The sequence below is a fragment of the Dermacentor silvarum genome, chromosome 10 (assembly GCF_013339745.2).
Source record: "Dermacentor silvarum isolate Dsil-2018 chromosome 10, BIME_Dsil_1.4, whole genome shotgun sequence".
NCBI lineage: Eukaryota > Metazoa > Arthropoda > Arachnida > Ixodida > Ixodidae > Dermacentor > Dermacentor silvarum.
Window position 1 is genome coordinate 107,957,798 of NC_051163.1, and position 14,156 is coordinate 107,971,953.

Here is a 14,156-nt window from a genome sequence, read left to right on the forward strand (position 1 = left end):
ATAGCGCGCGATCACCCACTATCAACGTACTTAGCCATCGACGCTCTCAGGGCGCACATTCGGCACGTTGCCCGACTACATTCCCACCATCTTGCATCTTTACCTACAGAAAGGACACACACAACTTTCAGTCGCACAATTGCTGTCAACCTTACCTCGTTACCATCGAACTACATGCCTGGAGCAAGACCATCCTCACCGTTATGGTGCCAGCACAAACCTTACATACGCCTCACCATCCCAGGAATCACGAAGAAAGCTCACATTCCGTCATTTGCCCTGAAACAGGCCACATTAGAACTTTTACGTGAGGTTCACAGTGGCCGCGTACATGTTTATGTCGATGGCTCAGTCACACCTACAAGTTCAGCTGCCGCCGTGGTGATTCCAGCAAGATCCATCAATATGCATCTAAAGACGTCACATGTCTCATCAATGACAGCTGCTGAACTGGTAGCCCTCCGTGCGGCACTTCATTTCATTCTGGAGGAACCACCCCATCCATGGTCAATCGTTTGTGACTCCAAGGCAGCCCTCCAGAGTGTAGTCTCAGTACTGCACCATGGATGACACGAGCAGCTCGTCGCAGAGATCAGACAAGTACACCATCGCATAGTTCATGAAGGGCACGATATAATATATCAGTGGTTGCCTAGTCACTGTGGCATACATGGCAATGATCGAGCGGACGCAGCGGCCGGATCTGCCAATGACGGTGTCAACTGCGTTGCGATTCTTCTTTCGAGAGCCGACGCCGCGAAAATACTTTCCGCGCTTGCTCGTGAGCTAACATTGACGCAATGGAATTCATCTGATTTCACAAGTGTACGCCTTCATGCGCTGGACCCTAATTTACAGCTCCGTATTCTGTTCAACCTTCCTCGACGGGACTGCACCCTTTTAGTCCGTCTATGGCTTGGAGTAGCATATTCAAGTGCGTATTCCTTTCTTATCGGTATGGCCCATAGCCCACTTTGTGAATTCTGCGGGTGCAACGAAACAATCGCACACCTTCTTTGTGATCGCCCTCGTTTCAACCCGCAGAGACCAGCTCTCTCAGCGACGATAGATCAACTGGACAAACGCCCAATAACAGAAAAGAACATCCTCGGAAACTGTCTATCAAAGAATGCCTACACAAAGAATGGCGCGAGCCGCCCTGAAGGCCCTGCTGCGTTACTTAACAGACATCGGACTCAGTGACAAATTGTGACTCTGCACTGTGTGACGTCGGATGGAACGTTGACACTATGCAACACAAGAACGCCTTCGCAGACAGCGTGACAGAGCCCAGAGAAACAGTTCTGTTTTGTGTTTTTCTTTCTCTTCTCTCCTTTCGTATCTCTTTACCCCTCTCCCGGTACAGGGAAGCCAACCGGAGATAACCTCTGGTTAACCTCCCTGTCTTTCATTTACCTTTTTTTTTCTCTCTCTCCTGCCTTCATCCCCCCACCTAGTTTACTGCCGTCCTCGACTGCGCTTCCCTTCTCTTGGCACCCATTCTGTCACTCTAATGGTCTGCCAGTTCTGACGCATTACATGGCCTGCTCAGCTACATTTCTTTCTCTTGATGTCAACTAAAATATCCGTTATATCCGTTTCCTGTGTGATCCACACTGCTCTCTTCCTGTCTCTTAACAGTATACCTAACATTCGAAGTGTTTAGCTGGGCGTATAACGATTTCAACGCCTCTTCAGAGCGGGAACGCCAGTGCGCGTATTCCTAACGCTCGTCGCGGCTAAAGAAGGAAAAAAAAAACCTGCCTCAGCTCCGCTTTCAAGTCGATTGAGATCAGCCTGACTTAGCGTCCACTTGTCTTCCGTCGTCGTTTTCCAGCTTCGCTTACGAGCCTCGCTGGCCTCGCTGGGAGACGGGCTACGAAGCGCATATCAAAAACGCGAAATCGACGCGCTGCCCTGTCGTGCCTCAACGCGTGGACTGCGAGCGAAGCTGACCGGAAGCGACAATCAAGGCATTTGTCTCACGTGTTTCTGAACGCTATTTCCCTTTCTCTATTTGCACTGCAGCAATATCTCATGTGAGCACGCTTCGGGAGGGGCCTGTCTTTCACCGCGCCCTTTGCCCGGAAACGGCAGTGTTGAAGGATGCGCGACGACGCCCGTAGCGCCAACACGTGACGCCGGCCAGTTGCGATAAGTCGACGCCCTGCGTGAAGCGGCGAAGACAGACGGACGCCGGCGTCTCCCTGCGGTAAGTCTTCTGGTTTGTAGGCTGCGAGGAAAACGTTAACACCGCGTGTTAACTTCGAGACAACATCGTGACATCGCGTAGACACCACGAGGCAGTGCTTTGGAATGCCAATGCTAATGCGTCCAGCAGTCGGCGCAGTTACGACTCCTGAATTCTTTGCCTGTCAGCGAGGGACCTTTCTCAGTTAGACTTGTGTCGACGAGCTGCGTCCGCGTTGCTTCGATCGCAACTAATCTTGACGGCTAGCGTTGAGTGCTGTGCAATTTGGTTCAAGGTAATAATTATTAGGAACAGCGCAAGCGGCTCGAGATTAAATATGCGCTTTCGAAACACGTACTTGGCGAGTACATTATTTTCTTGAAGGGGCCTTTGCCTGGGCTATCCCTAAAACCGGCTCCACATATTGCATGCGATCCCGGCAGTGAAGTTTAAGTGCAGCCTAATTGGACAAAGACAATGTTAACACATGGAAAGTGTCCCAGATAATGCGGGAACAAATTCTTGAAAAACGTTATTATATCTTAACACCATGGTAACACTTCATCGGATAATTCACAATCCAATTAAGCTGCGTACACGTCATTTATTTCAATGCATTCGTACACAATTTTCGCGTGGGAGAAAATAGTTTCGTATAACTATGAAAACAACTTGCAAAATTTTGCGTGTATTTGTTCACGGCAATGCATATGTGTACAGCCTAAATACGCACAGCCTAAATACTGCGTATTTAGGCTCTACAGTGTAGCATAGTCTATGAAGACTCTGCTATACCGCTAAGTTCATGAGAAAATAGCCAGAATTCTTATACCGTCAAATTATCTGGATATCGGGGGTCGACGTGCAGCGGAGCTGTTTGCATACGTCGCCGGCACTTGACTTATCTTCGCGCGCCATATCTTGGAAGAACATATCACCAACATCGAGTGGTGCCGTTTCGCGTGCGTTCAGGAGTGCCCGTAACGACAGACAAGTCTTGAGGTATTTCCCAGTCTTGACGGAGAAACTGAGACAGCAGCAACGCTAGCAAATTTATTCGGAATCCTTCGGGGGATTACAACATTGCACCTCGCGCGTCTCGTAAAACGTTGACGGAATTTGGCAAAGCTGGTGGTCAACTCATAACCTCTTGCTACAATAAGCTTTATATCAGCAAAATCTGACATAAATTTCTGCCATAAATGGATAGCATTTGCGAAGTGGACTTTTTCACGCCCTTGAAGCCTCATTTATTGGGTTATGATACGTGTTAGTCGTAGATATCAAGGAAAATCGTTGTCTATGCTGACAATTTTTGTCTTCTTTTCTCTAATATTCACAGCGCTCTAAACAAGCGCGATGACTGGTCTTCGTTTATCGGCACAAACAATGCTGATGTCACCATACTAACGAAAACGCGGTTATTCGCGATAATATCTAATGCCGAAATTTTTAATGTAACGAGGATTTGAAAACCAACCCATGTGACCGTGACTATACATCAGCAGGTGCCGTCCTAATCGCTGTATGTTTTCACATTCCTATTCTCTGCATTTTGAAATAAGTGTGCGCATGTATTCCCATCAGTTATAATGACATCACAGTAAGTCACAGCAGCGTATCAAACAGCCGGATCTGGTTCTTAATAATATAAACAAATGTGCCGCTCATGCATGCGTTGCGCCAATTTTGTCCGCGTTACTGCTGCACGCAAGCACCTTGCTTGTAATTATCCCTTCGATCCCTCTCTCCAAAAGGTGTGCTTGCAGGATGCTTTGGCATGTATCCCATGAGTCTTCGTGTCCTCGTCTTTTTCGAGCCATATCATTTCGATTAAATACGTAACAACTAGCCCCAAAATCACTACTACAGCAGAATAAACAGTTAAGGTATGGTCCCCGATTTGTTGCTTTCTACTTCTTCCTTCTTAAGCCTGCGTTTTATTGTCGGGCTAATGCGCATCCCTTAGACACCTGTTTTGACATGAAATGTGGAACCTCGTTACCAATAACTCCTATTTTTTCGCAGTGCTATCTTTGTGGAACAGCAGTTGGACGATCTTTGTGACACTTTCGCTAAGTGTCCTCAGACGAGCCCCAGCTTTGAGATATCCGCCCAAAATTTTGCAGCAAGCCTGACATTTCGTTTTCTGGGGAACTCTTTCTCACACGCTGCTCGAGAAAGCTTTACAGAACAATGCATTTTTTTGCGAAATTGTTGAGGGAATGAAAACAGTTCGTTAACGGTAGTGCGTGTGCCAGTAAAAACTTGTTAAAAATGAGCGCGTCAGTGTGTGGGTGGGTGTGCGAGCTTGTATGTGGCTTTCTTTCAAAGGGGTCGGCCCAAGAAAACGGTGAGATATTCCAACGACAAGAAAGTGGCTGCACTCGGAGGAAATTGCCTCGAATTAAGAAACACGGCCGAAGTGAGAATATTTGAACAGTTCAGTTATTTTCCGTTGTTCACTAATTTGTCAAGGAAATATATTGTCTACAAGCAGCGTAACTGGATTGCGAATTATCCGGCGAGTTAGCCTGGTATAACATGTATTGATGCTTAAGAACTTGGTCTATATTTTGTATGTATTAGCGCTCTCTTTTTGAATTATATAAATATGTACGGAGCTTTCCGTCGTTAGGTATTGCACATAGCATGCAATTTTCATTTTGCCTAAACGGCACAATAATGATGTATTTACTTTACCCTTGGTTGCCTTGATTATGTTTTCGCTTTTTGGTGTTACCAGCTTTCTTCAAATCGTACGTGTTCCTCTTATTCTACGTTAGGGCAACCGAAGGCCCCGAACTTGATCAATGTTTTTTTTTATTGTTAAGTCATAGAATGCAGTTAAGTCCACATGAGGTTTGAAAGTGTGAGAAATCATTTTTGAACGACATCTAAACTTTATTCAGGTGGGTATTGAAGAGACGGAGGAGCTTGTGTAGGAAGAGAGATTACAAAAAAAAAAAAAACATGAAAGAAAACAAGGCATGGACTAAATATAACAATAATGTTTTTTTAATCATACCTCTAAGCAATATATTTAAGCTGACGTTCACATAAAGACATCAATAATGCATCAATAAGCATCATTCTATGCCACAAAATCTAAAAACAAATGCATACAAAACGCCCTAACCTACAAAAGATGGCCAATCTTATTACGCATAAGGTTTGAGAAGATACCTCCTCGAGAAAGTGCTGATTTTATTTGTTTGCTTATGTTTTCTTTGTGTGCAGGTCTTCTACTGTAATAACCAGAAGCAAAATGAGGCGCTCGGGCATGGCCATTGGCATTTTATTTCCGCTTTCTTTCCTGGCCGGTGTTTTGGCTGCGTGTGAAGCTGCTGACTGCCAATGGGCTTGGGTTGCACCGGACTTAGGAACCAGTCGCCTGCGTATTTACGACGGCAAGCCACCATTGCCTCCTCATCAAGGTGGTGCGTCGACCCTGGCTCCGGTGGCATGGGCGAATTTTCAAGACGACATCCAGAACACCGGGTGAGTCTGGAAAAACGGCGCAGTTTCCTGCTCGAATACATGTTTATGTTTTCTGGGAAACTGCGTCTTCGTTGCAATACAGCAGTGCTGATGCGCGCGGAAGCATGTTGAGTAACGCTTAGAAACTACATTTCTGAAAGTTCAGCTAGTTGGTAGAAATTCATCGTGAAAGAAGATAAAAGAACGTGTTGAAGATAACAGAAGCGGACAACCCACGGCGTTTGTGTTGTCTTTTGGGCCTCTATCTGCAGGCCTTACCTTCTTTCACGTTGAGTGCATCGAGTGCCTACCGGACACTGAGTGGCAAAAGGGGTACTTTCGAATACAAACAAGGCAAGCTGAGGACACACTGTTCTTATGACAGAACTTTACATAAACTGTACTATCAATGGACAAGTTAAAAGCATACAGAATATTAAAATTATACAGATTATTACATTTCTTAACAAAACGTCGTTTTATGCATTGAAGAACAAAAGTAACTGGAACACCAAAGTATTTCTCTGCAAAGTTCGAGAAATAGTATCTCGAAACTGGTGTTATCTTGAGAATTCGTTTCAAGCGGATCCGCGTGTCTGTAGACGTGCGGTTAACTGTACGGCATGAACGAAGGAGCTCCTGAAGGACATCGGATAAAAACACTTGCCCTCTGTCGCTCAGTAGCTCGCGTGGTGCGCCATGGCGGAGGACGAAATGACGTAAGATGAAGTTCGCAACATCACGAGCACCAACCGAAGGAAGCGCGGCTGTTTCCGCATACCTCGTAAGGTGGTCCACTGCGACGATGACCCATCTGTTACCAGCGACAGAGCACGGAAGTGGGCCATAAAGATTGATTCCGACACGGTCGAAGTGTCGTGCAGGACACGGTAAAGGCTGCAGGAGTCCGGGCGAATGGGGAAATTGTTTCCGTTGTTGACGCAATTGGCAAGACCGAATGTATTTTCGGACATAGGTATATAGTCCACGCCAGTAATAACGTTGGTGGAGCCACTCATACGTTTTCAGCGCACCAGCGTGAGCATGTTGGGGGTCAGCATGGAAGTATGCGCAGACATCGGACCGCATGTGGCTAGGGATGACAAGCAGCCATTTACAGCCATCCGGTCGATAGTTGCGACGATATAATAGTTCGTCCCGTATTGCGAAATGCATGGCTTGGCGGCGAAGTGCACGTGGGTGTGCAGAAGTTGGCGGTGTGGAAAGAACATTCAGCAGAGAGGCGATCCAGGGGTCTTTTCGCTGTTCAGATGGCATGTCTGTGGCGGTCAGAGCAGCCAAGAGAAAGGCACCAGTTGAATGCGGCTCTTCAGCCGATTTCACAGGGAGATCGGGAGAGCGTATCAGCGTCAGAGTGCTTTCGCCCCGATCGGTACCCCACGCCAATGTCAAATTCTTGCAGGCGAAGAGCCCAACGTCCAAAACGACCAGAAGGATCCTTCAGGGAAGCCAACCAACACAGAGCGTGATGGTCAGTCACCACGTCGAAAGTGTGGCCGTATAAGTATGGACGAAACTTGCGTATTGCCCACACAATCGCCAGACACTCTTTTTCTGTAACGGAGTAGTTGGATTCCGCCTTCGTGAGGGCACGGCTAGCATAAGCTACAACGTACTCAGAAAATCCTGGTTTGCGTTGCGCGAGTACTGCACCAAGACCGACACTGCTGGCGTCCGTGTGTACTTCGGTTGGCGCAGTCGGGTCGTAGTGGCGCAGAATGGGTGGTGAGGTAAGCGGATGCCGTAATGTAGTGAAGGCGTCGTCGCAGGCTTGAGTCCAATTTCATAGGTCACCAGGGCGAGCAAGTAGCTTCCTAAGCGGTGCCATGATGGAGGCAATGTTCCTGGACAAAGCGACGAAAATACGAGCATAAGCCCACAAAGCTGCGCAGTTCTTTTAGGGTAGTCGGCTTAGGAAACTAAGCAACGGTGCGAAGTTTGTCGGGAACAGGAAGAATACCGTGTTTTGACACTACATGACCCAGTATGGTGAGCTGGCGAGCCCCGAAGTGACACTTCTTCAGGTTGAGTTGAAGGCTTGCGTTGGTAAGGCATTGGAGAATCGTGCGCAGACGGGCGAGATGTGTAGGGAAATCGGGGGCGAACACAACGACGTCATCTAAATAGCAGAGACAGATCTGCCATTTTAGACCACGTAAAATGCTGTCCATCATTCGCTCGAATGTTGGTGGAGCATTGTAAAGTCCAAATGGCATGACTGTGTATTCGTACCGGCGATCTGGTGTGACGAACGCGGTCTTTGGATGGTCACACTCGGCCATCTGGACTTGCGAATAACCCGAACGCAAGTCGAGCGATGAGAAGAATTTGGCGCCTTGTAGACAATCGAGGGCGTCATCTATGCGAGGAAGAGGGTAAACATCTTTTCTAGCATTTTTGTTGAGACGCCGGTAATCCACACAAAACCTAATGGAACCGCCTTTCTTCTTGACCAGCACAACGGGGGATGACGAAGGACTACAGGAAGGCTTGATGACTCCACGCTGAAGCATGTCGTTAACTTGTTCCGTAATTATACGATGCTCCGCTGGTGATACGTGGTAAGGGCGCTGGCGCAAAGGGGTGTTGGTTCCGGTGTCAATTCTGTGAACAACGGTGTCCGTTCAACCTAATGATGCTTGAGGGCTTCCAAACTAGTTGAGAAGGGTAATAAGCTGCGCACGTTGATCCGGAGTGAGGTTACTGTCGATGGCAGGGGAAAATGCGTCCGAGGACACGTCATCGGATGCAAGGTGAGGTGTCAGCGCGTGCAGCTCAGGGTTCGGATTGGGCTCGTAGGAATCAATAGGCACGATAACAACATCGTCGACTGACTGAACGTGACCAAGCGTCTCATTACGGCGCAACGTGACAGGGCATGAGGTAGCGTTGGAAATAAGTATTCCGGAGGCATCCTGGTGAAGTGCTAGGACGGCATTTGGCAGCGACGCATGGCGGCGGTGACTCAATACGTCAGACGGCGTGAACAGAAATGTAGTTTCAGTAAGGGCAGCACAGTAAACAGGAACAATGACGGCACTGAGAGGGGGCCGGTCAGTGTCCGCAGCCACGACAAGCTTGTCAACACCAGACTCAGGCATATGGACAGAAGGTACATCGCCAAATACAGACAGTTCAACCTGAGCGTGAGCGCAGCTAGTCTATAACGGCGTGATGGCGCGACAACAAATCCAACCCAAGTATCACATCATGAGAACACGAAGTCAACACAATAAACTCAATGTGGTACAGTACGTCGCCAATGACGACCGTTAGCCGTGCATTCTGCAATCGGATGGATTCGCTGTGCGATTGCAGTACTCGGGGAAAATGCTGTAGGTGGCGTTGTGACTTTACTAAGTGAGCGGCAAAGTTTCTGACTAATGATAGATATAATGGCACCGGCATCGACGAGCGCAAGAGCTCGTATACCATCAACAAAAACTTCGACAACGTTGGCTGGGGACAAGCGAGGACTTACACAGGTCGACGACGACGCAGCGCGTGCCTCCGGAGCTGCGGCAGCCAGTTTTCCGTCTCGGCGGTGGGTCGGCGACGCATAGGTGACAAAGAACAGCAGCGTGGCGAGGGTGAGCGACGGGAAGCAAAGGGTTGAAAGTCGGAGTCAGGCTGGGGGTCTCGTGCCTATACCTCAGGTGGTGCGTCTGGTGGAGCGTTGTACTGGGGCCGGAATGAATAGTCGCAGTATCTCGGTGCACCCGAGGCAGCCGCGAAGCGCCTACGACAGAATCGTGCTACGTGACCGGGAATTCCGCAAACGTAGCATATCGGTCGATTGTTAAGTGCGCCACGGGTTGACGATGTGCTGCTGTGCACGAGGGAATGGCGCCGGTGGCTGTCGGAGAGGTTGAGGGGCCAACGCTGGCAGTCGACGCGGAGGCATTGCAGCGGCAGCCGCATAAGTGAGTGGTGCGGCAACAGGTGTCGGCTGAGAGGCGGACGGCAGCACCTCGGAGACCTGCTCCTGAATGACTTGTCTGAGAGATGGCGCGAGATTGTGCGTAGGCACTTCTGGGGTCGGCAGATACGATAAACATGAGATCTGCCATGCCACTTCCTCACGCACACAATCTTTGATTTGCGAAAGTAGCGTGTCGTGGTCACCTCCGCGATGGCTAAGGCGTTAAGGCGGCGAGGGAATCGTCTGGTGTGGTCGGCCGCCGCACTTAAGACGCGTTGCTTACGGAGCTCGTCAAAGCTCTCGCACAAGGTCGTAAGCTCAGCTACCGTGCGTCGGTCCTTTATCAGCAGCATTTGAATGGCGTCGTCGCCAATGCCTTTCAAGATGTCCTCTATCTTCTCCTGCTTGGGCATAGACGGATTCAGGCGCTTGCACAAGCCGATGACGTTTCTATGTAACTGGTGAAATTTTCGCCTTGCTGCTGCGCACGTCCGCGGAGGCGCTGTGCGGCGCGGAGCTTGCGCACGGCGGGGCGGTCGAACACGTCTGCGAAGCGTTTCTTGAATGCACTCCATGTAGCGAAGTCGGACTCATGGTTGTGGTACCACAGGCTTGCGACGTCTTTGAGATAGAACGACACATTCTGCAGTTTCGACGGGTCGTCCCAGTTATTGTGGCCGCTCACCTTTTCGAATATGGCCAGCCAATCTTCCACATCTGGGTCATCCCACTAAAGAAGGGAGGGTCACGCAGGCGCAGCGCGCCGGTTACGACTACCTGCGGAGATTGGGCGGTGGCTTGTTGGGTGATTTCTTCAGGCATTGTCGGGGCAGGTGGTAGCGTCCGACTTCGGAGTTCCAGGTTTGCAGACCCCGCACCTCCACCACTTTGGAAGGGAGTTTATTAACGTCGGACGGCAGGTGGATGTATTGCACGACAGGGCATAAATACAGTCTCAGCCGGCTTCATGAGCTCGCGATCTACGCTCGCACCTCCAGCCAAGACAGAGTCCCACTGCTGCGTCCGTTGCTTCATCCCCGCTACAATCATTCAATAATGCATTTCGATTTCTCGTGGAAATAATATCCATCTCTTTGAGTAATCCTGCTCAATAACTAGAATTATGCTATCACAGGTGATTCTTAAAAGTTCTGTGTGTCTAAAAATGCATTCTATTGTTCGTTAAAAATTACACAAAGCGACAAGCAAACTATGTTCATCATACAACCGAGAATCCAGACCAACATTTATCGTATTCACTTCGTCACCCACGTCTTCTCCTTCCTCGTCCTTCTCAACACTGTTACTATGCTCCCGTTAGAACACACACACACGCACGCACACACACACGCAAGCACGTTCACAAGCACTGTATATATAATATGTGCGTGTACCGCTGAAAAAGACAAACCTGCGAAAAAGCTAGCTTCCGCAATCTCATTCATACCGACAAAGGCCGGGCCACCGGCCGAAACTTAGTAAAATAATTGTATTTTTTTCTTGTTAAAGTACAAGTATCTTTTACGATGATTTCTCCGGTTCCAGCGTACACTCCTAATTGACTGTATATATAATATATATGAAACCGCACTTACGACAACCTTTGATCGGCCCGATAAACTGGGCGATGAAGAGCCAAAAAAAAAAGAAAGCGTGCGATGAAGATAAAAAATCTGTGAGTCCAACGCGCTGTGGCAATTGGTTTAGTAGAAGGCTTCATTCGTGTTTCTGAAGAAAAAAGTTGCAATTTCGCCTGAAAGGCGAAGCATCTATTGCGATAGCAAATTAGAAGACAGTTATGCGAAATAAATATACTAGTTTTATCGACCGTATACACTCGAAGACATTCGCTTACTAACTAAATTAACAAATATCGTGTAACGCGCGCACAGGTAGACATGTACACATTTCGCTCGATGTCTGCGGAATCTCGTTGTCAAAACGCTGCAGTCGGAAGCGCCGCAGCAGCAGCGAGTGAATTGACCTTCGTGCTGTCTCTCGCTGCAACGCGAACTAAACATCGAAAGCACAGTGCATACGAAGCTGCCGGCCCTGGGCCTACTTTCGTCACGTCTCAGATCGCTGTTAGAATAGGTGACCCGTAAAATAGCGAGGGATTGTGGGATGGGCCGTCTGCTAGCTGCTTCCGGTTCGAGTCAGCGCAGCCGCCGCCACGGTTTCGCCGTTGAATTTCATTGATGCGCTTGCAGTCCGTTCTTCTTTCTAGGGTTTTACGTGCCAAAACCAGTTCTGATTATGAGGCACGCCGTAGTGGAGAGCTCCGGATTAATTTTGATCACCTCGGGTTCTTTAACATGCACTACAACGCAAGCACACAGGCGTTTTCGAATTTCGCCTCCATCGAAATGCAGTCCCTGCGGCCAGGATTCGATCCCGCTAGCTCGTACTCAGCCGCGCAAACGCCTTAGCTGACTGAGCCACTTCCGCTTGCAGTCCGGCATTGTCCCACTCGAAGATTACCCGGTTGCAGATGCCTAGCAAAACCATCGTCGGCTGTTCAGCCGTTGGCTGCTCAAATTCAAGCGTTAAAGGTGAACAGATTTAACTACTGCCTTGCAGCAACCCTTGCTGAGTCAGCTGTGCACAAGCATCAGAGGAATGGCTGCCACTTTCAAAACTGTAACAAGGCAGAGACCATCCGTGAACAAAAAGAAAATGAACGTACAGTGTCACTTATCAGGCGATGATTAGCTTTGTAAGGGCCGACACGGAATTATTCCCCAAGTTATTTCTTTCTCTAACATTGACTCAGGCAACCAGAACTATTTCAGTACTCGCATGCACATATGGAGGTATTATGAAATGAGGTTCTATGGCGCGAATTTAAGCGGGATACAGCGAGATACATACCTAATACTCGTAACCAACTAACCCTCCTCAGCTTCTTCAGCACAGATAGAGACAATGCGCAGCCGTAATATGACGGCGATACGGCCATTGTTGACAAAAAAGCGAGAACGTCTAACTACGTACCACTTCAAATGAACCTAGAGTTTCGACCGAGAAATGCCGTTGACAGCGCGCAAAGTTACCATTTTCAGCGCTAGCTGCGCCGTTATACCGACGATATCGGGTTTTAGCTACGATCACAGAACAGCATGCACCGCTGTAGCCATCGCCTCAGCACCCGATTTTCTAAGTAATGCTTCTATACGCTTGATAAATTATCGGACAACGATAACTTTTTCACCTATCTGACTGACCCGCAGGCAGAGCAGTCAGTGAGGGTGCGTCCAAGCAACGGCAAATGTCGTAGAGCTGAACCTGGCAGAAACAAAAAAGGCTGCCGTAACGAAAACCAGAGTTCGTTTATGAATAAAAGTGAATCCTTGCCTTTCTTGGCTCGTCTTTGTCGCGCCCAGAGTGAACTGAAACCTAGAAATCAGCTGCATGAATGGTACGACATTGCTGGTCGACAAAGCGGACGGAAAGCTTCGCTCGACAGACAGTTGAAACCGCGTAGAAAAACAGGTGCGCCGGGCCTGCCGCCGACGCCGCCGCGTCGTCCGTCAAACCGGAAGCTGCTAGCAGACGGCGCGCCCCACAATTCCCTACGATTGCTCGTTTTACGGGTCACCTATACGGCGCATGCGTGGCCGCGCCGTAAGCAGCAGCTGCCTTACAGCTGCCGGAGTAGAACGCCCCTCCCTCCCTCACAAGCCTTCCTCCCCCCGCCCCCGTGCCTCGCGCACGACAGAAGACGGCGCGCTACCTCAGCCACCGGAGTAGAACGCTCCCTCCCTCACTAGCCTCCCCCCCCCCGTGCCTCGCGCACTACAGAACACGGCACGCTTCCTCAGCCACCTGAGTAGAACCCCCCCGTGCCTCGCGCACGACAGAAGACAGCACGCTTCCACCCCTCCTTTCACCCTTGCACGCGCGAGATGGAGCCGTGATCTTCGGCTGGCCCTCGCAATCTTTCACTAGCACATACAACGGACGGTGCGCGGAGACGATGTTATTGGGTTTGGACTTTAAACAGAACATCACGGGGACGACGATGGCGTTGGCGACGGCAGAAATGCACTTGGAGTGTCGATATAATTGCTATCGCAATAAACGTTTCTGTCAGCGGTCGTATGCAAGTAGATACCACATTACTCCGTTCGACATATCTTCACTGGTAACCGCCTCACTCAATATGAACGTGTGGTGCTCGATCATGCACGCCCTTCACATGAAAACTAAGGAATGATGACGACGGGACGACCACAAAGGATTGAAGATGACTATGTGACAATAATGGCATGACAAGGATGGACGACCATGGAATCACTACGGAAATATTAACACCATGGAACAATCACGGCGGCCTGGCGACGACTACATAATGACTATAGCAATATTGACAGTGGCATGTCGACGACGGAATGATGACTAAGATCTGACGATGAGATGGCATGCTGACCATGGGATAATGACGCGTGAGTGGTGACGACGATGTGACGGCAACGGGATGCGGGTGATAGAATGATGCCGATGTTAAGACCATGACACTGTGACGAAGGAAATCATAGAGTT

The 14,156-nt window shown here is 49.1% G+C and overlaps 1 protein-coding gene across 1 annotated transcript in view; it reads left to right on the forward strand.

Annotated features, from left to right (window-relative positions):
• The first annotated feature begins 2,064 nt into the window (after window positions 1-2,064).
• LOC119466436 (putative phospholipase B-like 2) overlaps window positions 2,065-14,156 on the forward strand; it is an 88,485-nt gene continuing 76,393 nt past the window's right edge. Inside the window, exons 1-2 of the mRNA XM_037726947.2 lie at window positions 2,065-2,212; window positions 5,432-5,692. Of these exons, the coding sequence (XP_037582875.1) occupies window positions 5,460-5,692 (233 nt within the window). The 5' untranslated portion in view covers window positions 2,065-2,212; window positions 5,432-5,459. The remainder of the gene's footprint in view (window positions 2,213-5,431; window positions 5,693-14,156) is intronic.